The sequence below is a fragment of the Triturus cristatus genome, chromosome 2_1 (assembly GCF_964204655.1).
Source record: "Triturus cristatus chromosome 2_1, aTriCri1.1, whole genome shotgun sequence".
NCBI lineage: Eukaryota > Metazoa > Chordata > Amphibia > Caudata > Salamandridae > Triturus > Triturus cristatus.
The window spans coordinates 1046565464-1046591394 of record NC_140581.1 but is presented as its reverse complement, the minus strand read 5'-3'; the positions used below and the strand labels follow the sequence as shown (position 1 = coordinate 1046591394).

Here is a 25931-nt window from a genome sequence, read left to right as displayed (position 1 = left end):
AGGCCTGTATAACCATACCATAGACACACAGGAGGAACCGCAACCAAAAGTTTGTTTAGTCAGCAGTGGACCGGTCTCTTTTTCTTTAGCAGAAGTAAGGGCGGGAATAGATGGCCTTACTAGACATAAGGCTCCAGGACCAGACAGGATCCCGCCTGACCTCTTTAAATGCAATCCAGAGGTATGGGCGCCCCTACTGACAAGGGTGATAAATGCAGCAATAAATTCCTCTATGCCAGGCTCATGGTCGTCTGCAATCATTGTGCCCATTTTTAAGAAAGGGGACAGGGACAAATGCGCAATGTTACCGCCCAATATCTCTGATTGATGTATCAGCAAAGGTTCTGGGTCGGGTGATTTTAAATAGGCTGATGGACTGGGCTGAATCCACTAATATAATCTCTGACGTTCAATATGGGTTCCGCCCCGGTAAATCCACGGTAGCGCAATGTTTGAATCTTTACCTCATCACAGCCAAATATAAATTAGCGAAGGAGGGGGTCTTCTATCTAGCGTTTATGGACCTCACGGCGGCATTTGACCGCGTGAACCGGAGAAAACTGTGGTCCCTGATGGCCTGTCAGGGTGTAGATATAGCTATAATTAACATCCTGCAGTCCCTGCACCATAATACCTCCGCCGCGGTAAGGTACACTCAGGAGGGGGATATTACAGATAAATTTGTATGCTCCAGCGGGGTCAGACAGGGGTGCATATTGACACCTTTCTTGTTTACGTTGTATATCAACGGGTTGGATGCCGCCCTGTGCGATATTAACCTCTTCAGTGCCCATGACGAGATAGTCTCGTCATGGAGCACGGTTGCGCTGTGCCCATGACGAGACTATCTCGTCATGAACCCCACCCACTAATGCAACACCCGGCACAGGAGGGGGAAAGGGCGTGGCACTGAAGGGGTTAAGACAGACGTGCCGAGGATAGGGGAAAGAGCAGTTCCTGTTCTGCTTTATGCAGACGACGCGGTGTTACTAGCCCGTACCCCCCATGGGTTGCAGTTGCTAATCGATGGCTTTGTGAGATTTATGGAGAGTCTGGATATGTCCCCGAACCTCACAAAATCATACGTGATGGAAATGGGGAACAAGAAAGGGAAATCGTACAATTTCTCTATTGGGACACACATACTAGGTAAAGTTCCAGCATTTTCCTATTTAGGTATAATATTCGACGGCCGATTAAACTTCAAGCATCTACTCGATAATAAAGCCCTGACCCTGATTAAATCTACAGGTGCAATTATGAACTATGGCCAAAGACTAGGGGTTTGGACTCCGGACGTGATTTTAAAATTGTATAATTCAATCTGCTGTGCCAAGGTTTTGTACGGAAGTGAGCTCTGGGGATTTGTAAAGCTTAACAATCTACAAAGGGAGGAAAATAATTACATGAGGCGCTTGTTGAGGATACCGAGCAGCACCCCTGCCTTTATAGCGCACGAAGAACTGGGGGCCGGGTACATCTTGGATACCATAGCAGTTAAACCCCTAGCATTCTGGTTGAAAATTTGGCTAAGTGAAGAGCTTGGACTGACAAGGATGGTGGTCCAGGATTGCCTCACGCTGGACCATGCTATGAAAATCCCTTGGTTAAAATATGTGAGGGATGGTTTTCATAACTTGGGTCGCTCAGCCCTGTTCGGCGATATAGACACTATAAGCCAGAAAGACAAGACGGACATTAAAACACTGTATTTAAAGTTTAGTCAGTCTCAACGGGAGACTACCGAATTAGGAAAGGAGTCTGTCAGAAATTATATTCTAGTGAAGTCTACCCCGACTATAGCACCTTATTTAATCCTTCTGACCAGTTCTCATGAGAGGTTTTTAATAACTTGTTTAAGATTAAATCTGATAGACCAAATCCTGGGATCTCCAGGGGGTTTTATGAGAAATGTAGAAGAGAGAGGGCCCTGAGGCTGCGACGACCTGTCTCCACAGGATACCTCTCATTTTCTTTTTAACTGCTCATATTATACTTATCCAAGGAGAAGGTTTTTAAAGACTTTACTCAGGAATACTAGCATTAAGCAGATCTGTGTTGCCTTGTTATTTCAAAAAATGTCCTCAGATGTTCTTACCCTCTATTGTGTTGTAAAAATTTTAAGGATTGCATTTAAATTAAGAACCTCAAGAGGGATTTATAATAATTAGAATTGAGTGTGTTGTCACTTCTGATCATTGATAATTTTTACAGTGTTTTTAGAGTTTTTAGAGCTTTTAATCTAGGAGGTGGACTATAATGTTAGTGGAGATATCAATATAGGGAAGAAATTTTGATCTGTTTAATTCTGTTTTAACATTGTGAATGCTTTTATGATTTATCTCAAATCGAATAAAGAACTATAATAATAATAATAGTTATTAAGGACCCCGAATTTTCACCAATTCATTAATATATCGTACCAACTAGAGTAACTCTTAAATACATTTTTAGGAAGGTATTTCGAATAATGGGTTTGGGTAATCATGAGTCAACATATACCATTATTATGTAGCAGATTGATAAACATTTTGGTAAAAGTCAGACAGAAAAAAAAAAACTTGTGCCTAGGAGTTGAGTAGATTTCTGACTTCAGTGATTCACAGAATCCCCAGGAGTAGCCCTAGGAACTAGTTAGTGTTTTAGATTTTCATGTCTACTCCTCCACTAAATCTACTGCAGTGAATGGTAATTAATACATTTAATCTTCCATCTTTTTCCTATAACAGGAAAATATTTTTCCTGCCTTTCCTTGGAAAATGGAGTGTCTCCTTATCTTTTGCACCCTGGACAAATGCTTATTCCTAATTTTAGGTACTTTTACAAGTGGTTACGGGGCAGAAATGTTCATGAAAATTTCTGTTTCTGGTTTGTGGCTGTTCAATCAATTTTTCCACACCTCACCCTCCCCTCTCTTTTGACACCCATTTCTCCAAACTTAGCATTGCGTTCTATCTACATGTGTCTAGATGTTCAGATCCTTATTGGATCAACATTAAATAACCACCCGAGGGTGTTTTTTACACACTTGGAGCTCAAAATATATATTAATTCGTCTCTTGTTGTTTAAAATTATGATATATAGGGCGCACTGTTAAAAGTAGATATTTTGTCTTTTCTATCTGCCTTATTGAACACAATAGTTACATCTGCAGAACCTTGAAAAATTTCAAATGTCGATCAGTAATTAAATTGATAATGCTGGACTTTTGGGAGTGGGTGTATTTGTTGGCTATAAAATGTTCTTTATGTTTACGGTGTTTGCTCAAACTGATCGCTTTTAAACAATGTGAAACATCACATTGTTCCCACAGAGCTCACGTAAGTAAAATGAATGCCAAGAGCAGTGTGTTTCAACGAGGATGACTATCCAGCCATTATCTAGCTTTGAGTCCTGATGTTGCATTTTTTAGGTCTCGCCTAGAGTTGCAGCGCATGCGCTGTTCGCTTTGCGAGGCATGCAGTATACAGTATAGCGGGGATGCTCCGCCCACTTTCTGCTCATGTTTTTGATTGGCTCAAATCTTAAATGCTGCATTCTGATTGGTTGCCGGTGTGTTAGACCCGCCTCCTGACTGCCATGTCGTTATTTTTGTCCTTCCATGGCTATCGGTCCCTTTACCTTAAAAACTGTTTTGTTCCCCTGCCTCCCCCCGTTCCCTCCTGCAGTCCGAGACTTCTCAGCCCAGCACCTCCCCCCCTCCCATTTGTGCCTTCTTGGACGCTCGCATTTCCGTTTAAAATGCAATAGGTCTTCCATATATACGAGTCCTATTGCATTTTAAATGCTTGTTTGTGGTGTGATTGGTGGGTGAATTCGCACTCCTTTTTTCTCTCGCGTGCACGCGATGCCTTACATCGTACGCATGCGCACCACTTGAACATTTTGTGGCTATGTTTAAGAAGGATTCTGGTATGCGTACAATTTCCACGTGTACCCGAGTGACCTATGAACACACTTCAGCGCATTTCAGCCTCGCCGGAACAGGCGGCGAGCTGCTTGGTTTTTTTTTGTTGCAATTCTGTCACCCCCACGCATCCATTTTACGTTCGGATAAGATGCCTTAACTTTCATGACAGACTATCAGAGTAAAAACTGGGAGTCACTTCATTGTAAATTTGAGGGCAAATGTTCAAGCAACTTTTATGTTGTGACTGTGACTCAATATTATACACTACCTCCACTTCAGTGTCACTCGCTGGATTAATGGCCGCTGACCCACAACATGAAATGTGATCCCGTCGGTGAAACGCAATACGTTTCCAACACAACGCACATCGTGTAGTGCTGGAAGTTACTTCAGTAGTCTGAGCCACTTGCGAAACATTACAATGATGAGAAGATCGTCGGGTTGTTTTGAAAAGGAAGGCTATGGCAATTCCTCCTTTTATCTTTTATTTTCTGCCAGCTTTAAGAGTTACATCGCTACGAAGAAGGATTTTGCCAGTAATCGGTCTTTATAAGGTAAGGGGCATGCATTTTTTCCCCGCGTTTATAGATTCACCCTTCTGCCCAGTACTAACCTTGGTGTTTCTTTGGCCAATTGGTTTGTTTCATCCACCGCTTGGGACAGATTTGTAATATAATGGGTTTTGTATGTCTTCCTTCCCATTGTAAATATATTGACATTTACTATCTATTCTGTAACATCCCATCATAGAAATCAGCTGTTCTGGTTACAGTTTGTTTAAAAAGGCAGGCTTATGTTTAATTTTAACACACTTTTAAAACCTTTGTGTTGTTTACTTGTGGTGTCGTACCATGCTAGGCCCTCTTTTCACGGTTGTGATGCCATTAATGCCTCTTCCCATTGAAAGTCGTTACTCGTCGAAACTGAAATTTTGCCTTCCGTTCTTAGCATTTTTGATTATTTTCCTTTATATGAAAACGATCACATGATTCAAAGATGTAAATAATAGTCTGGCTTGGTAATCCTTTCTTGTTTGCTGTGGCTATTTTGCGTATTGCTGATTTCCTATAGTTTGTGGGGTCTGACGGTCATATATTCTGTGTGGACTGTTATAGGGAAATAGCTTTCACTCTATAGAAGTAGCTGTCATTCCACATAACATGCCTATAACGTGCATGGGTAATTGAGTACATAAACCAGAGATCTTTGTTATCTGTAAATGTTTTGTCGTCATTGATTTTCTTTCCCTGAAATTCAAACGGCATACTGTTCTGTATGGTCTGGTTGTTTAAAAGTATGTCAAAAACTGAATCTCGTGTTTAGAAAATACCTGTCTACCCGGGAGTAACCGTGCGACAGAGCTTTGTGACTGTACTCATGTTTTTTCTCTCTCTGCTTTACTCTTTATTTGTTATCATTTGTAATAAATTGAAATTCAATTTTGTCCGTGTTTAGGGTTTGCTTGGCAGCGCATCTGTCGCAGACCTTATGTAATCAACAGAAAAAACACTTTAAGAAGCCAAGCTGAAGAGGAGCTTTGGCCTTCTATAGGTTGATTTCCCGAACCACAAATTTTGGTTGGACAGAGGCTGTATATTACGCTTTTTTTCCTTGTTGGAAGGCTTATGCTCACTACAGCAGACCTGAATTGACTATGATGACAAGCCAAGGAGGCCTTCTGTTAGATGCCAGAAATTTGATCTGGTATTATGAAAAGTCAAGAAGAAGGCTGTAGGCATGACATATATTGTAAGAAGTATATATTAGGCATCAAAGCGTGCGTTATTACTACATTATGATCATGCCCACTAGAATTATGCAAGTCTGTGGCCATTGTTTTTTTTTTTTTGCACAATTAAGGATTTGCTACATTTTCCCCATAATCCATCATTTGCTGCATCATCTGCGGATCTGAACCAAAACATTATTTCTAGCTCAAACAGATCAAAAGTTTTTTTTAAATTATGGGACATATGTTCTCATGCTATGGAATGTCCTTTACAAAGATTAACTATTTGTCTTTAAGTTGCTTATTTCTGTATTTGCTTGGTAAAATGGTACTAATGAGGGGACATATTTGCCCAGACAATATTAGTATGTGTAAAAATAACAAAATTATGAATACAATCAAAAATGTCTCATTGTGCTGCATAATTTGGCTTTTCTTGCTGCATAGTTTAGTCATACTACCCACATAATTTGGTGCGCCCCTGCCACATAATTCCACTGACCCTGACTTGGTACGGACTCTGGTAAAACCTGTACAAAGGTATTCTAATACATGTAATCTCACAAATTGCAATAGCAAGCAAGGATATTGATGATCATTAACCTTTCTCACAAACCCTTGGAAGTACAAGATTTGCACTATAGAAATCCCTGCTAGGCCCACTTAAGAGAAGAATGTAGTTTTGCTAACTGTACTGTTATACATATTTTAAATGTTATGACTATATGCAAATGTTTGCCTTGTGGGAAAGCATACAGTGAGTTGGAATGGCGAAAAGCCAACGTTAAAAGGCCGAAGGCCCTGATGTTATATTAAAAACAGAGCTTTGGACTATACCATTTCCCGCTGAAAGGCAATATTTCTCTCCATGTGTTCCCATACCTGGCGTGTCACACAGTTTGGTGCTTACTTTCCCTCCATGTTAAAGAACAGTAGATGTTTCAGCACCCAGGTTAATGTGCTGCATAGCTAAATACATACAAGATCCCAAAGGCGAGACCGATTGCATTGCAAATGCATGTTTGTATTGGAACCTTTGCCCTGCTTTCATTGTACTATAGAAGTATATGCTGCTTTCCCAAAGCTCTCCATTTAATAAAAAATAAATTGAATGTCCCTGGAAGAGTTGTATGTTACTACATCCCCTGCAACTACAACTTCTGCCAATACATCCCCTCCTCTAAAACACTTGTCATTACATCGTCACCAGGAGGAGAACTGTTGTGAGCCCACCCCTTTGTTATTCACCTACTCTAACCCTATTTTTGAAACCCTTACCATAATCTTTTATAAATACCTTACTTGTGTATTGTGAGGCTTTACCACCCTTACTTTTTGTTCAGTAAACGTGCTGTTTGTTTCCAGCCTTCCTTCGAGCCAAAAAAGTACTTCCTTTTTGGGATTCTGTGTGGGCTGACGATATTTAACTGCGCCAGTATATATCTACCATTTCCATTGGCTCTCTTCAGGAAACTGCTAGACCAGCAGCCCACATTGGCAGATCTGAAGGAGCTCGACCCTGTTAGAGGAAGGTAAGTATTGGCGACGGTGAATCATTGTGCATGTGAATTGTGAATTAAAATGAAAAGAAGCCGCATCTTTATAGATCATTATTGTTGCAACACCATGGAGTTTTTTTCTTCAATTCAACAATAAGCTTCAATCCACATGACATGAAAATCAAAGGATTATAAAAGTTTATGAGGCAATGTTAGAGCAAGCTGCGGTATGAACCCCAAAAGTCTTTATCTGCTATCCATATCGATGTATCATCCTCATTTGGTTTTAGAGATGGACACCTTGATCTCACTCGTGCACCTCATTAGTGGTATATAGAGATGAGAGAGGTAGATGCAGCTATGCCTCCATTTTGTTGTTACTTTCTCTTCAGGGCAGAGGGACTATCACCTCTGTACTGAAATATTCACAGTATCATTAATTAACTGCATATTTTTCTTACTGTTGTACATTTTTATAGGTTTTTCTTTTTGTTTATTTGAGACAGTCCCTCTTTTTGGATAGGCACCCCCATTGTTTTCTGTCTGGTGGTGCTGGTTTTTCAGCTCGTGCACATTAGTTTATGTGCTTTGACACATGGATGTCAGCCTCACTGATATATGTCTATCACAAAGTTACCAAGGGATCCAGCCATATTCTTTATTATTTTTTAATCCCCCTATTTCCTTACTGTGATGTGCCCAGTCCAGTGCTTAGTTTGTAAAATAATTAGTGCCAGGGCTCAAACCAGAAGGTCAGTGCAGCTTGCACCACCCATCGCTCCTGTCATCGCTGCCAAACAGCTACTAACCAGCTCTCTCGCATGCAAGTGCGACAGTTCAGATTATTTCAGGTCCCCAAAGCTCAAGGAATGGCTGGGGAGACAGGTATTAGTAATTTCTAAAGTACATTGTATTCAACAACCGTTGTTCTGCTCATTTCTAAATTAGATGAGAAGCCCCACCATGTGGCAGCCTGCCATAAGTAATGTGTTGACAATGAAGTGCTGGTGCCAAGCACTGGAAACCAAGTAAGTGTTAGTGCTGGGCACCAGAAACCACCTGCTCAAATTAGGCACTGTCCCAATCCCCACTGACCAGTGACCTTTTCAGAATCAAAGGACCCTTTTGAAGTGCACAAGAGAGGCTGGCTTTCCCTTCCTCCAGGGTGTGTGTCCAACCCAGCTCTCAAGGCTGCAGGCAATCCACAAATCTGTCTGGGATGGCTCTTTCACCGCCACATGCCTCTCCAAGGCCCTGGGCTTCCAATATGGAACCCACAGGCCTCTGTTTACTGTACCATATACAGGCAAATATACATGCCCATCAGTGCATCAGCCGTGGTCCTGAGTTACCACATCGAAGTCACGTTACTTAGAGACCATTGTTGATTGGCTTGTTGTGTGCTGAGGATTCATCAGCGGTCACGCTACATGACCCAGCGTCACAGAAGTCTTGGCTTGTGCTGCAATGGTTATTCTACCTGCAGCTTTTTAGCTGTGGCACATACACCTGGGAATAACAGCGTATCTGCCTGCTCCCTTGTGGGGACCATCTTGAGTTTGACACGCACACCAGGCAAAACATGTGTATGACATGCACACCTTGCAACTTTTTAGTTTGCTTGCAGATATCTTAACGGAGACACACACAACTGGTGATTACAGTACGTACTCTTCAATAGATTCACCTTACTGTGACTCGCACTCCAAACTCTTTTTATATGATGATTGCAATTCTTCTCATGTTCCACGTTGATGTGCACACCTAACCTCTGGGGTATTATTGCTTTATTCTGCCTTGCCATGCATATACTATGTGAATAAGGTAGTCTGTGAAGAGACATTTTTTTATGTGCTGGGCAACAGTTTGGAGACAACAGATATGCATCCAGTGACATTCACAGGGGAAAAGAGTCCCATGTTAGTTTTAGAGAAGGAAAATTGTTGGAAAAATGTATGTGACAGAATTAGGACCTTCAGTTCTAGGTTTGATTTATCGAAGAGATTTAAGTATCATGCTAGATCCTGATAGTAAGGATCGAGTGTTGCTGGAAAAGGTGGAATTGGATTTGCTGGAGAGGTTAAGGAATTACTTTCCTGACAGTTTTCTGGGTACCGTGGGCAAACCAAAAGGGTTTGTGCACAAAATTGTACTCAAAGACATGGCCTAACCACTATGTCATGAAGTGCGAAACATCCATGCGTGTGTTAAAGCTGAGGTTGCCAAGGAGTTATAGAAGTTCGAAAAAAAGGGCATCATAGAACCGACTGTGTGTGCAGAGGGACTTGCACCTTTATTATTTGCAAGAAAGGCTAATGGGCTGATAAGGTTGTGCATTGAATTGCGGGACCTAAACAAGAATATTGTTGTTGATAAATGTCCTCTTCCTAGTATTAATGAGTTGCTTGCCAAGATTTAAGGGGTTAAGTGTTTCTCCGCCATTGATTTGGGTTCCACTTATCATCAGATACTTCTTTATCCTGATAGTAAAAGTCTTACAGCATTTATCATTCCTTGCTGGTACTATTGATTTGTTTGCATGCTGTTTGGATTGGTGTTGGCTGCTGCTGTTTTCCAAAGGTCGATTATAAATTATTTAGAGGTCTAGCAGGTGTGGTTTATTTCCAAGACAATATCTTGGTGATGGGTAGAAGTACAAAGGAGCATGATATTAGGATACAATCTGTTCTTGGAAGATTGAGGGCAAATGGTTTAACAGTGGAATTGAAGAAATGCAGGTTTTGCAGTCAATCTGTCACTTATTTGGGAAATGAAGTTAGTGAAGCTGGAGTCTCACCTAAGAAGGAAATCCTTGAGTCGATTAGAGATACTCGTGCTGCAACTTATAGATACCATGTCAGGTTATTCTTAAGTCTGTCAGAATTCTATTCTAGGTTTGTGAGGAATTTTGCGGAAAAGACTTTAAATTTGAGACAATTGTTGAAGTTATGCCCAAGAGTTTGACTGCAATACAGAAGTGCAGAGTGAATTTCAGAGCATTAAGAATTATATTTATGCTGTTGTTCCTTTACCAGGGTATGATCATAGCGCCGGTTCTATACTGACCACTGATGCCAGTGGTAAGGATTAAGGAGCGGTTTTGACATAATTCTCAAGTAATGGTATAGAGAGCACAGTGTAATTTGCTTCACGTTCACAGTCACCTATTGCGGAGAAATACTCAGTGATCAAGAAAAAAATGTTGGCAGCCATTAATCATCGTTTTCGACTGATACATTTAAAAATCATACATCGAGCATACCTCACCGGGGTCACCTTAGCCAAAATAAGAACAAGACAGGACGCACTTTGTTTGCGTGGATGTCATCAAGAGGCATCCTTTTATCACATAATATGGGACTGTCCCCAAATACGGGTCCTATGGAAGAGGGCGACAAAGCAAATGCAGGACGCACTTGGGAAACAAATCACCCTAACACCATCTATGGGGCTTATTAACATTTGGGAGGCCACTGATCTTACTGAAGTGGAGCAACAATTCGCCACCCTAGGGTACACTTTAGTTAAAAGAGCAATTGCCATGAAATGGGGTGCGGCGGAGAGACCATCGCTAAAGATCTGGGCAGCGGAAATGGATAAATGTATGATAGCAGAAAAAGAAGTATATAAATCAAGGGGCTGTCCTAAGAAATGGGATAAAAAATGGAGCAAGTGGAATACACATAGAGGGGACTTGTGTGTCTCCCGACGGTGGAGATGGAACTGTCAAGACAGGGTGAGCACTCACCAATAAGAACTGACTGAGTCATTGTGCACTGTTATGTTAGGAGTATTTGTTGCTATTTGATTGAAATGCATACATACCAATACATTTCACTAGTTGATGTTTAAAATCAATTAAAAAACAAATTTAAAGAAAAGAATGTTGGTGTGTGTGTAGGCAACTGAAAAATGTAGGTAGTACTTGAGGGCCTCCCGTTTCACTCTATGCACAGATCACAAGCTGTGGGTCAAGGTATTGACTATGGACAGTTCTGCGAAGGTGACTCCCCATACAGCCAGAAGGGCCCTGAGGTTGTTGGATTATGCTTGCGAAGTTAAATATCTACCTGGTCCTAAGAAAAAGATAACAGATGATTTTAGTAGGTTTCCGTTTCAACTAAAGCAGTAGATTTCCAATGAATGGGATGAATATAGAATTGGAATTGTGGACTGGGAGTGTGAAGCCTTTTTAAAGGAAGAATGGTGTTGTGATGAAACATGTTTCGCAAGGATAGCTTTGTGAGAATAAACTGGGTGAAGACTGTAGGAAGTTCTAGGAACTTAAGGATAAATTGTCAATGTCCGGTCTGGTGTTCTTATTGAGAGGGGATAGGGTGGTACAACTCCGGGTACTCTGACAAAGGATTTTGGAAATGATGCATGAAGGACATTTGAGTATTGTCAAGTCAAAAAAGGGGTTAAAGCTTTGTACTGGTGGCCTGGAGTTGATTCAGACATGGAGAGGTTTGTGAGGATATGTGATCAATGTGCAAATCTGGATAAGTCCCAGATGGTCATCAGGCCTCCATTGGGTCTTAAAGAAATTTAGGTTTATACCTGGGATCTTTTAGCTGTAAACATTCTGGGTCCAGTTTTGGATTATAAAGGAGTGCCCAAATATATTATAGATCTTCGAGGCTAGTATTCTACGTGGACTGAAATAGATAAGTGTGTTAGAGTAGATTCGACAGTCATCATTTCCTTCATTAAGAGACCTTTTTGGAAGAAGCGATTTCCAAGTCCTTGTTGAACGATAATGGTCAGCAGTTCACAGCGGAAAAGTTAAAGCGCTTCCTTGCCAGGAATTCAGCCAAAAGCAAAAAGAAGAGATGATGGACGTAATGCTGAAAAATGCAAACATTCACCCCCAGTCAACAGATCTGGGTTTAATGCATTGTTTTTTTGCCCACCACACCACCCCAGTTTGGACCCAGCCATATGCAAATCAGTCTTGACCGTGCTCCTCATGGGAACAGTCCAGCCCGAACTGCCAAGTCAGGTACTCCCTGAACTGGATCAAGCATCCTGGGACCGAATTCAGGGTATCACCCCATATCAGCTAGCAGTTGACATCCTTGGAAACTTGTTATGATTTTGTCTGGGGATGGAGTCACTCAATGAGTAGGAGTATGTAAGCCCTAGTATGTTCTGTTGATTACAGGAACCCGTCCTTCGATAAAAATTAGTTAGTGACATTTTGTGCTTTCCATTTTTTAACAGATTATTTCATTTTTGGTGTGTGAGAATATTCAAATTGCAAATGATTTTATAAATGATTTGTTTATACTAGTTTTATTGTAGCTAATATCTTCTGGTGAGCGCACCCTTACCTACTGTCATTTTGATTTTCCGTAGCTAATGTTCATTTAATGCCATAATTTCGTCATTCGCTGGCTGTGTCAAGTCTCGCTTCCCCTATTAGAAGCCCTCCTTAACCGTGCCCATAACGCTGACACACGGCTGCTCCTTAATGTAAACAAATGGGATGACATTTCCCTTACTTTGATCCAACTGCCTTTGTTGCCTCATATTAGGTTTTTGTTATTTGATATTGTGCACATGGGCCTTGTACACACTAGGCCTTCATTATTAATCAGTAGAGTGTATCCCATCGTTACACATTCCTTAGATTCACAAAGCTATAGCTGAAGATAGAGCTCCCTGTCAATATAGCCAGCCAATGAGGATGTTCTTTATTTTATAAGCTAAAACTTGAAACACATTGCCACTGGCAACCAGAATCATCCATGATCGACTGAGGAAGGGAAAGACCTGGTCGCTGTGACAGCTCCTCCGCTAAGGCGGAGGAGCTTCGCCCCACTGCTTTTTTACAGTGAAAGACAGAGAAAATAAATGATAACTCGCAGTATTATAATTTAATTTTCTCCTACTTCCACCCACAGCTTTGCTTCAGGGGGCTGGGGCAGGGGAGGGTGGTAGCACTGTCCTAAAGTGCGTAATGACTGCTTGGATGGCCCTCTCGGGTGGCCAAAACTGTCTTGCACACTTGGCATGTTCTCCATGCAGGCTGCATTACAGCCTACATAAAGAACATGCCCAGGTTTCCAGTCAGCGTCTGAGTGCTGAAAAACGGTGTCAGACTAATCACAATGCTGGTAAAGCAGCGTTGTGATTGGCTGGCTGGGAGCCTGGGTGTGCTTCCTGTGGCCGAGCGAGGGAGGACTATGGAGGAGAGATAGGCCAGGAAGCGGCAAAAAGGTACGTTTTTAATTTTTCATTGACAATTTTCATAGCCGCGTCCTCCCCCATGCCGTGTCCTCCCCCCTACCTCACGCGTCCTCCTCCTATCCCACCCCCCACCTCTGATCGCTGCTGGCTGCACCTGCCTAGCCAAGGCAGGTATGGAAAAATCCTGAGCTAGTAGGGAAGTCACATGACAAAATGTGAGCTCCTAAAATAATCAAATCACATCTAGACTGAAGATGAATAGTGAAATAAAATAGGAAGAGTTGTATTCACAGAACTTTTAATTATAAACCACTTACGCTTCTAGGTCCTCCTTAGACAGTGCCACAACATTATATAAAATTGTTATTGTTAATGTGGCAAACTCATTTCGCTATTATTCAGTAAAAAAAAATGCATATTTACCCAGTATTGGGGTATTTTTCATAGATTCACATGCTTTAATCATCCCCGAAGTCAAGGTGGGAGTCTCACGATATAAATAAAATATATCCATAACAGTAATAAAACATAATACAATAGGCTATAATGGACTGTACAGTCACTACATTAGCCCATCCTTGTCCTTTTGTAAAAAAAAGAACCAAATCTGAAACACAGCCAGTCAGGCTCCAACACCCTCTAGAACACTCCACAGAGAGGCAAGTCCTTCAGATTTTCTACCGTACGTTGTGTGACAGGGAGTCTCCCTGAGCTCTGCTCAGTTTTTTCAACTTTTACTGAATTTAGTGAGTACAGAATGTCTGATACTACTAAGAAAGGGTTATTTTTGCCTTGTGGCTCATGTGGGAAAAAGAGGTTACATTTTGAAGATCCCCACAACGAGTGAATTTACTAACCCTGGGTGGAGTTTGCCGAGTTGCACTACGCAAAGCTACATGAAGAGAAAAAAAAACTGCCGCACTACGTGGAGCTCTGCAAGTGGCGGAGTACGGTAGAAAAATGCAGTTCGCGGTGATTGCACAGTGCCAAATGCTTGTCCGCACTCTGCAATCATTGCGAACAGCACCTCGCACAGTGCAAGCTTACCTTTTCTGCCGCTCGAGTAGATTTTTACTCGGGCAGCAGCTTTCTCAACGCGAACGGGCAGTTTCTCAACACGAGCTGTGGCGAGCATTCGCAACCACTCGCAATGAGAAACCTGATCCTTAGAGAAATCTTGCCGGGACGATTATTTTCCACAAGCTCGCCTATTTGATGTTGTTGATCGCGAACGAGGAAACATCTCGCCGGGAGGTGGATTTCCCTCACTCGCCAACTTGCCGTTGGTGAACGCGAGCAAGGAAAAAAACTCTGCTCCGCTGAGCGAAGCAGAGTATTTCGGAACTCCGCAAGCTCCGCGTAACGGGGAGTGCGGGAAACTCCGCAAACTCCGTGAGTGGAGCGGAGTTCACTGCCCAGGGTTAGTATTTACTGCTTTTATCCTGCTCATAAGGTCAAGGACTGTAGAATCTGCAGAACCTTCTCTTTAAAAACTTTAAAGGACAGAAAAGGCAGATTACTGATTTGGAGAAATTAAAATCAAGATTCAATGAGGTATCTGAAGATGAAGGCAGATGCAGTTCTCAAGCGTCAGCCCAACTGACTAAAAAGAAGGATAGATATGGAGAATCACCTGAGAGACTTGGTAAGACGTCTAAAAAGTCCAATCTTGAGACTATTCTCTCTACCTATAAAAAAGGGAAGCTGACATTCTCTTCTGAGAAAAAATCGAAAATGCCACCTAAAACTGCCTTTAACAGCCTAAGACTCAGTCTGAGTCTGTCAGATCATCCTTGTCGTCGAAAAAGACATCGTCGACGACAAAACCAATTCAGACGTCAACGCTATCCTCATCGACGGAGCTGTTGGTGAAAATTGTACCTTCGTCAAAGAAAATCACCTCTCCGCTGACGATGGCACCACCGTTGACGACAGTTTCTTCCACGTCGACGACTCTCCCGTCGATGACACCATCGGCGTCGACGGTCCATCCCTCGTCGACGCCTCCACCGTCGCCGACGACCAGTGCTTTGACAACGACATCATCGTCGATGACTGTTCTTCCGTCGACGACGACTACGTCAATGCTGACGACGATCATGTCAGCGTCATCTATTTCTATGTCACCGTCGACTGTCATTTCGTCAACACTTACACGGAGAAGACTTTCTTCCTTACAAATAAGACCTATATTATCTTCCAGGCTATCGTCCACGTTCCCGTCGACGAGAAGTTTTGACCAGGATCCTTCCTATGTATCTCTCTTACCTCCTAGCCATTTTCTTGAAGAATCAGAGGATGATGAGCTCTTCAGTCCAGCACGCAGCCCATCTCAACTTCATATGAAATACCAGGAGGAAGATGATGAGGAGGAGGAATTTTATGAACATTATCAAACTATACAACAGCCTCAAGTGCTGTTACCTTGTCAGGAACCTATGGTTCAAATGTCCGTGGCATTAGTGCAGGACATGACAGCAATGCTGCAGGACTACCAAACTAGTTTCCCATCTGCAGCGGATCCCGTTCACGGACAACCCTCTCCTTCACCTGCTCTGCATACTACAAGTCCCTCTGTTCCTACTACTGAGGCCCATGATATTTTACCTGCATCACAAGATCAGGGAGCACAAGACGATGACAACGATACGGTCGCAGAGGAAGGTGTACTTCCTAAAACACCAACTACCATTGACGAATGGGAGGATTATTTAATCCCAACACCGTCATCACCAGTTCCTCGGGCAATTGATTCTCCTCCGGAGGACATTGGAGGTTTTCATGCCATCATGGAAAGAGCGGTAAACCGTTTTCACCTCCCTATGCCCGTTAAGCAGTCTGACTGGTTTCTATACGGTTTGAAAGATCAGAGCAGGAAATCCGTCCGCGCCATTTCCATTATCAATCATATTTGGGAAGAGGGCATTAAAATTATGAAAAATCCTTTCTTCATGCCTGCAATTCTTCCCAGAATTGATAAGAAGTATAAGGCCTCAGATGATGCTCCTACAAGCCTGTCCGGACATCCTAGACCTGATTCTGTGATCTCTCAGGCTGCTCAGCGCAGATCCAGAAATCCATCAATGCCAATTACTGTGCCACCTGATGAGGATGGAAGGAGACTGGATAACACCAGGAAGTAATTCATCACCATGGCAGGTGCTTCTGTGTATGTCGCTTATTCTTTGGTGATTCTTGGAAGGTATGACTGCCAAATGTGGTCTGATGTTGCTCCGTACCTTGAGCTTTTGCCAGATGACAAGAAGCAGGAGGCGAGAAAAATTCTCCTTGAGGAGTAGAGAGCAGCATCGGAGATAATTGACATCTCTATGGATTTAGCCTCTCTGGGTTTCCGGCAACTAGCTGGAGCAGGATGGCTTAAATCTACCACCTTTTGTCCAGAGGTACAGAGTAAGATTCTTGCTATGCCTTTCGATGGGGATGCGCTGTTTGGCAAGCATATTGATGAGGCCTTGCAAGAAATTAAAAAGGACACTGACACGGCCAAAGCCTTAGGTACGCTTCAGTACAGGAAAACTCCCTTTCGAGGCGCCCATGGCAGAGGAGCTTATTCCTTTCGTGGTAACTACCAAAGGTACGAACCCCAAAATTACCAGAGGAGATATGGCTATCAGCAGCAACAATCTTACTGAGCCCCCCTGCTGCCGCTTACACCAGACAGCAAACAGGAGGAAACAGCCCCAACAGGGCAGAGATAATACCAGGAAACAGTGACATCTCTCCAGCACCTGCAACAGTTCGGCCACTTTTCACACCAAGATGCCAAATATTTCTCGTCATTTCAACCAATGGAAAAAACTAACTTCAGAAAAATGGGTACTGGACATAGTCAAATTTGGACACACCCTAGAATTTGTAAAGATCCCACCACCCCATCCACCTCTAAAGAAACATCCACCACAACTAGCTCTCCTCAAGTAAGAGGTCAGAAGTATGCTTCAAAAAGGATCTATATCACAAGCTTGTAATGCTTTCCAATGATGATAATATTAATAAACAGATTTAAACATATAAAAGTAGCTGTAGAGAGTGTTCCACACTCTCAAGTGAGAAGAGGTTTTTACTCCTGTTTTTTTCTGGTCAATAAATAATCGGGAGAATGGAGGCCACTCCTAGATCCAAGGAAGTTAAACAAATATCTGCAGAAAAAATCCTTTCCGCATCGTTACTCTTCAAGAGATTCTGCAGCTCCTGGATCATGCGGACTTCATGAAGACATTAGATCTACAGGATACATACTTCCACATCCCTATCCACCTCAAACATTGAAAGTTCCTCCGTTTTACTGTGGCAGGTGCTCATTTTCAATTCAGGGTTCTCCCTTTTGGTCTGCGGTCAGCTGCAAGGGTTTTTCAAAATGTCTTGCGCCAGTTCCGGCTCACCTCAGGATGCAGGGCCTGCAGCTTTTCCCCTACCTGGACGATTGGCTGATAAAAGCTCCATCTTTTCAGCAAGCCTCAAGAGCGTTGGCAAAAATGCATATCAACTTCCTGGAACTTAGGGCTATATTTCTAGCTGTACAGGCTTTCCTTCCAAGACTTGAAGGATCCTTGGTCCTTATACGCACAGACAACACCACTTGCATGAATTACCTAAACAAGCAAGGAGGAACATGCTCTCACATCCTATCTCGGGAAGCTCGAGATATATGGGCTCCTCTCTAACCACATTTCTTTAAAGGTGGAACACCTGCCGGGAATAAACAACAGTCTAGCGGACACCTTGAGCAGAACATCAAATTTCTGCCACGAATGGGAACTAGACCAGTCAATCCTGGAACGCATTTTCCAAATGCAGGGCAGGCCCAACTTCGATCTCTTCGCCTCCGAGACAAATCGGAAATGCCCATTCTATGCCAGCTGTGAACCAGAGAAAGGATCTTTGGGAAACTCTTTTATAATGAGATGGATGGGGATTTTCGTTTACGCATTTCCCCCCTTCCGTTACTCCAGAGACTTCTGAAAAACTGAAAATGGAACCGTGCCAGATGATTCTCATTGCCCCACGGTAGCCGCATCAGCACTGGTTCACAGAGCTTCTTCTGCTCTCAGAATGCAGACCATATCGCCTCCCAGTGTCTCCAACACTATTGACATTGAGCAAGGGCCAGATTCTCCACCCGCAACCAGCCCCGCTGCAGCTACATGCCTGGCTTCTGAGTTCTCTGAATTCAAAGAGTTAGATTTGCCTCAGGACTGTAGAGACATACTTGCTAAGGCGAGAGCACCATCTACGCTTAAGACTTAATCTCTGAAATGGAAACGCTTCTGTTCATGGTGCCTTGATAATGATGTACATCCCCTGGAGTGTTCTCCAGACAACGTTCTTCCTTACCTTCTCACACTAGCCAAGACTGGTCTCATGTTCACATCGGTTAAGTTACATCTGGCCGCCATCTCTACTTACAGGCGCCCTTCGAGTGGCATATCTATGCTCTAACTGTCTGGTCAAACAATTTATGAAAGGTCTCTTCAGAGCTTTTCCACCCATTAGGGCTCCTCCTCTTGAATGGAGACTTAACCTGGTTCTATCGCAGCTCATGTAGCATCCCTTCGAGCCGATGTACAGAGCTGAACTTAAGTATCTCTCCTGGAAATGCGCTCTTTTGTTGGCTCTTACTTCCGCTAAGAGAGTCAGCGAAATTCAAGCGTTTACTATCAAACAGCCATATCTACGTTTTACCAATGACTATGTTCTCCTAAGAACAAACCCTACCTTTATTCCAAAGATTCCATCTTCTTTCCATCTTAATGAGTCTATTATCTTGCATACTTTCTTTCCCACTCCTTCTATCCCGGCTGAGAAGGCTCTTCACAGTTTGGATATAAAGAGGTGCCTGAAATTCTATTTATCACATACTAAATCTATCCGAAAGTCGGATCAATTATTTGTGTCAGATAGTGGACATAAACTAGTTACAGCACAGACTAAACCAACAATATCAAGAGGTGGATTGCATCAGCGATTCAATTGTGTTACTCTAAAGCAGGAAATCCTCTGTCTGTCAAACCTAAAGCGCATTCCACAAAAGCAGTGTCATCATCGGCAGCGCTTTTTGCTGGAGTGCCGTTGGATAAAATTTGCCGTGCTGCAACTTGGAAAAATGTGCACACATTTACACGCATTACAGTTTGGATCTGGCTACAGAAGCTGTTTCTGTTGCATGTTAATGATGTCTTTTTCTCTTTATGCATAATGCTTCTCTCATATTGTGTTGCATATGTTGTGGATTTTCTGATGTATATCTTTTACAAGGGATCCAATGTGATTCATGTGATACCCACCATCTGCTAAAAACTAAGTTTTTTTTTTACTGCTAGCTATTCTGATTCAAGCATGTGAATCTATGAAAGATACCCCAATACTGGATAAGAAAATGATTTACTTACCTGTAACTTCAGTTATCCAGTATTGGTATCTTTCATAGATTCACATGCGACCCACCCTCCTCCCCAGAGAGGCTTCCCTTATTGCTAATTTATACTTACTGTCACTTGTGCTCGACAATCTGAGGGACTTGCCTCTCTGTGGTGTGTTCTAGAGGGTGCTGGAGGCTGCGTTTCAGATTTGGTTCTTTTTTTACAAAAGGACAAGGATGGACTACTGTAATGACTGTACAGTCCATTATAGCCTATTGTATTATGTTTTATTACTGTTATGTATATATTTTATTTATACCATGAGACTCCCACCTCGACGGTGGGGATGATTCAAGCATGTGAATCTATGAAAGATACCAATGCTGGATAACTGAAGTTACATGTAAGTAACTTGTTTTCTTTTATGGCAAGCACTGTATGCAGAAACACAGTGTTTCTGTGTCCACATCCAAAATCCACTGAAGATGAAAGAGTATGAAGCATATCCTGGACAGGTGGAGCCTGATGAATGAGGCTGACAATGGAATGCCCTCGCAAAGTGGTATTCAGACCCCTCTTTGAGCATGTTTTTTCCAGTGAACATTCATGAAAAGTTTATGGGCCCAGTGAAGCCTGCTCCTGTATCTGTCGTTATTAATGCCTGGGACCATCATACTCAGAGGGAACTAGGTCATGCTTTGTTGCCGCACCCACTCCCCCAAATGTCAGTTTCTATAGCGGTGTGATGTTCCTCCATCTCTTCAGTTGAGATTCTGTGCTGAAAATCTGCAGGACACACATCTCAGGGGCCTATTACGCGACACCATAGCCGGATGAAATCCGTCCGACTATTATTGTGACTGCCCTACGGTCAGAAACATCAATTTCTCAATTTCAGCTTCTGCGGTGGCCCGGAAAAGGGCAGCAGCACAAATTGCACTAGAAACCTTTATGTTTTCAAACATCCATGCACCATGTGGCAAGCCACGCGGTTCATGGATGTTGGGGTGCACCAGAGATGCCCCCCTAGGCCCCCTAGCGGAGGCCCAGAGGAGACGGATACCCTTGTAGAGGCCCCCAAAGTCCCTTTGCGTCTGCTTTTCGATGGCTGACGCACCGCCCTAGACAGATGGAAAGGGACATCGTAATCCCTATGGCAGTGCTTGAGCAGGCACCGCCCCTATTGAAGGGATTATGGTCCCACTGCTGTTCCGACGGGCTGTTGGAACAGCAGCAGTCGGTCCCTCCCGCAGATGCCTCTGACCGCTGGATCGTTATCCGGCGTTGAGACCGCATCAGTGGATGTTGTTGGGCCAACCACCGATGGCCTGTCTGTGGCGGGCCCATCTGCATCAGAATGAGGACCTTAGTTTTAATGACCATTTGTTAATAAAGTGGCTAGTAATTGTTCTAAACTATAAGGAAAGGTGAATGATGTTTAGCTGTTCAGCCTTTTTTTAACTTTATGAACAGAATGACAAAAGAACACACACACACATACGACCCACAGTGTACATCTACTGATAACATTTTTGTGTTTCCCTTTGTTTTCTTTTTTCAGATCTTTGCAGGAACTTCTAGATTATGAGTATGATGATATTGTGGACAATTACGACATTTGTTATATCGTGAGTTCCCTTTTACTTGAAATCTTATCCCTGTGGCCAAAGCTTGAAACTGATGTGACTGTCTTTTTTAGGATTATCTTCTTAAGTGTGTGGTTGTGGTGGTCCTTATTTTCTCTCACCTGTGAATATCATTGATGGTGGGCGTGGCTTTAGGCATCAAATTAAAGTAAGCTCGACCCTTTTCCCCCAGGGGAAATCGGTTACCTTCAAATGAGTAGAAATAAATTAACAAATGATGAGAAATCAAGTAGAATGCACTACATAGGGACTCATTTAGAGCTGCATTGTGGAAAAATATGTTGCCGTCGAAATAGATTGCTAATCTTAATTGCTCACGTCAAATACGGAAAAATCTACAGTATCTGGCACAGCAGCAGAAAATTAGCCGCAGGGCAATATCTGCTGGGAGAATTTGGGAAAATATACGCAGATACATGAAAAATGCCTTATATGGAGAAGTGTACTGTCTTTAATTTCCTACCCTTTCCAGGTGGCCTCTTCCCCTACATTAGAGCAACCATCTTTCAACCTCCCCCATTTAGGACCAGGCACAGAAACTTTCATGGTGTGCTATGCTGTCTATAGGATATGTTGAGCAATTGTGGACACATGCATGTCTTCGAGCCACAAAATGAAGATTTGTAAACCATGAATGTGCCCAAAAATCTCCTGTCTGTTGTTTATTACTGTCCCAACCCCACATTCCTGTGTCTACAAATTCTGATTCCTATAATCAGATATTATCTGCACAGCAAATGGTATACCAAATTGCACTACATACAGCCCCCTTACCTCTGCTAGGTTAGAAATGGTCACCATGCATTCATTTGTTGCTTCCTGGAAGTGGGTCTATATTATAACTGTAAACAATGTGATCAAATAAGCTGAGGCCTAACTCTCTATGTCAAAGATTTGGGTTAAACAGGAAAAGTGTTTTCTTGAGAGTGCAAAGCCCACATACCTAAACAAGTGCTATGTGTGTTGAGTAATACACTTGGCAAAGAAGGCATCATAGTTTGTTCATTTTTTGGCACAAATCTGTTTACTTTACACCAGGTTTCGGGAACACTTTTTGGGCACAAAATCTACATATTAGTAAAGTACTTTGCGCTCTCAATTTGAGACAGGGTTAGGATTTCCTGCCGTTCTATAGTGCAAACAGTGTTTGACCATTAGACAGATTTTTCACTGGTTTCAAGGACCATTATATTGATATACATAGTAGTCCTGTTGCAATACACACTGACACTGATTATTCTGGCAGATTTTGTATTTGCACTGATCTCTAAATCAGGCTCTCGGCGTGGATCTTAGGTCAGGGAACACTCCAGAACGTGCAGCCTTCCAGTGCCTACTGTACATTGCACCCAGTAGAGGTTAGGCTATGAAGCATCCAAGCTACTGCATACTATATTAATTAGGAGCTTTCTGGTCAACCCATCCCAAAATGCATTTTGCATACAGAGCATAGCCATCTTTAATGCATAAGTGATATAAAGGCAAGACCCATTGACTATAAATTCAGGAACTGAAGAATAGGCAAAAGTCTATTACTAACATTACAAAGAAAAACCTAAGGGGTTATTTAAATATTTGCAGATGTTGGGCAGTTAAGAAATTGGCAGATGTCCCATAGGGCAGACAGGAATTCCACCAATAATTGGCTGAAGTCCAGCATCTGCCAAACTCTAAACAACCCCCTTAGTCTTGACCATCGAGGCCACTTGAATGCACACGGCCAGACTGTGGTCAGAGAGCATATAAGATTACGCACCTGAGTCAGAAGAGTGGATTCATGCCAATTTCACACACTGTCTCCGGCCTCCTCTGAGGACAGTCCCAAATTCCTCAAACTCAATTTCTGTCTTTTCAGGGTAAATCGTCAGCCACCTTATATCTATCCATGATGTCAAGAAATAACTTAGCTGCCTCGTTTTAAGACACTGATTGGTAATCAACAGAAGATGTGGGCTCTCTATCTAAAGCTTAGCTGATGTACAGAAGGTGCTCTTATTTTAAATGTTTGTAACTGCTTATCTGGGGCTCGAGGATGTTGTTTATTTGAATTTTGATAGCTTGGATGTTTGTTGGGTGTTTTATAGATCATAGTTTAGTTTGTGATAGCTACCGTAAGTTATCATCGCCTACAGGAGCATAATATACATCTCATTCATTCTACTTGGTCATAACATGCTCTTTAAAATACATTTGAAAAAATCTAAATGTATCCATTGTGATGCATGCTACTTTCCTCGAATGCTGAATAGTCCCCCAAAATGCCGAAAGGAAAATTAAACAACCTGTGATATACTGAGGATTAAGGAGGGGCAAACACACAAAAAGGTTATGGGAGGAATGGTTGCAATCCGTCTAACCACTGGCAATCGCTCGGGGTAGTGTTCCAAACCATTGTTTTTTTGCCCACCATGTCAACTCAGTTTGGACCCTGCCATATGCAAATCAATCTTGACCCAACTCCAATAGGAACTGCTAGGCCAGGTCCAGCCAAAACACAAGCGAACCAAGACCACTTTCACACTTATTAGGGCTCGTCAGTCCGGTATAGCTTGTTTTCAGTGGCACAGTGAGCACGGGACACATGTCTGGGCATACCCTTGCACTTATGGCATTATATCAAACACACAGAAGATGATGGAAGGAATGCTTGCAATTCTTCTGACCACTGGCAGTCGCTCGGGGTATTGCCTCTTTTTGTTTGGTTACCCCAAAGTTTTTCGACTGATGCTGCTGGTTGAGTCTGAGAGTGCACTGAGGCCTGCTAACCAGACCTCGGTGCGAGTGCCCTGACCCTAAAGTGTATGTTCAATTGGCTGTACCCAATTGGAAATGGCTAACTCACCTCTACTTCCTTAGTAAAAGGTACCCTGGTGCAGCACTGATTGTTACACCCTGGGGATCCCCAAGTAAATCAAGTCCGCCAGTCCACCACTGCTGACTGGTAGAGCAGTCGTGCACTGCTAGCCCGACTTTGCCATTGAAAGCAATGGCAAATACACCACTTTCCCTGGACATGTGTATTGGTTACCCCTCAGGCAAGCCTACCGAGCCCTAAAGGCAGAGTTCAACATAGGACACAGACAGGACCTGTACTTTGCATGTCCTGACAGTTAAACATGCAAAATTATTGTTTTTACTGTGGAAAGACTTGGTCGCCCAACTGAGGAGAAAAGAGTCACACGCTGACCCCTTAGCTATGCCAACTCCTGAACGGTGCAACCAAAGCAAGCACTCTAAGGTATCAAACAACTCATTACATTAATCCCAACTTGAATCTCAAGTCGAAATAATGTAACTGGTTACAGTGTGAAACTTTAGCAAAGTTGCCACGTTGTCGCCTTTAAAACTACTACGCCTCCCTGGACAGTCATGGAGCCTGATCCATGAGAGAGCTTACTGCCCTCCTAGAGAGACGTGTCAGCGACTCTCAGGAAGGAGAACAATGAGGCATTGCAGACCAGGGAGTTGTACTCTCCCTTCTGCAGGTAGACACTTTGGTATTTGCCCTAACAGTCAGGCATCAAAGCTGAATCTGCCTTTGAATGGCAGATGGGTAACACCAGGGGGCAGGGCTGTCCTATTGTTGAGGTAGAGAGGCTGGCATGGGAAGCAAAGAGGGAAACCAGTTTCCCCAGGGGTGTGTCGCCCTGGGGGTAGCCACACCCTGGGGGTGGCCAAGTGAGGTCTGAACCCAGAGAGATGGGTCTCGCCATCTTGGGAGTGTGCTGAATGGTGCATCCCGGGGAAGCCAGATGCCACACTACACAGAATGAGGTCACCAGTTGGAAGGGAACCTAGCAGCCTATTGGCTACCAACTGCATCCTGCCCTGAGGGCACTTTCCAAGCCTGAAAAGAGCACCCCAGGTACCCAGACCTCAAATCAACTGACTTTGAAGAAGGACCAAAGAAGGACTGCCTGCTGCACGAGGGTAGAGCAAAGAGAGGCTCCATCGAAGTCTGCACCTGTAGCTAATGAAGGGAGGGACTGTGCCTGAAAGCCCTGCTCAAGGGTCATCTGTTTCCAGAGCCCAGTCAAGGCAAGAGAACTCCAAGGGCCTGCCGACTGACCTCCTGTTCTCAGTACAGGCACACAACAGCTGAAGAAGCCTGTTGGGGCAAGTTGGTAGCCCAAAGTCTTCAACCAGCAACCACCACCACCTTGCAGCACCAAAGACCAAGACTCAATGTACAGGGTTAACTTTGCGAAGGCTTCTTCGCGGTTGAGTCAAATTTCTTTGATTTATTATTGCCAACAATATCTATATCTCCGGAACCCTAAGATGGATCTTGTTCATTCTATTGTCAAAATTCTTATAAAAATAGAGTCTATTTTCATAATATTGGTGTCTGATTTCTTGAGTGTCATGTTGATTTCTTCTTGAATTGTTCTGGTGCTGTTTAAATGCTTAACACTTGTTCCTCTGTGTAAGCCTTGCTGCTCAGTGCCACAGCTATCCAGTGTTGAGCTGAGGGTTTTACAGACGAAACCTAATGGATCTAAAGGGGATGGTCAGTGTATTACACTGTGAGGTAACACAAACACACCATATATTACACCTCATCTCCTCACAGG

General features: G+C 43.0%; 1 protein-coding gene across 2 annotated transcripts in view; it reads left to right on the top strand.

Annotated features, from left to right (window-relative positions):
• HERC5 (HECT and RLD domain containing E3 ubiquitin protein ligase 5) overlaps positions 1–25931 on the top strand; it is a 361249-nt gene that overhangs the window by 307203 nt on the left and 28115 nt on the right. For both annotated transcript variants that reach the window (XM_085635568.1, XM_085635578.1), the window contains exons 18-19: positions 7006–7172; positions 21273–21339. In XM_085635568.1, the coding sequence (XP_085491694.1) occupies positions 7006–7172; positions 21273–21339 (234 nt within the window). The remainder of the gene's footprint in view (positions 1–7005; positions 7173–21272; positions 21340–25931) is intronic.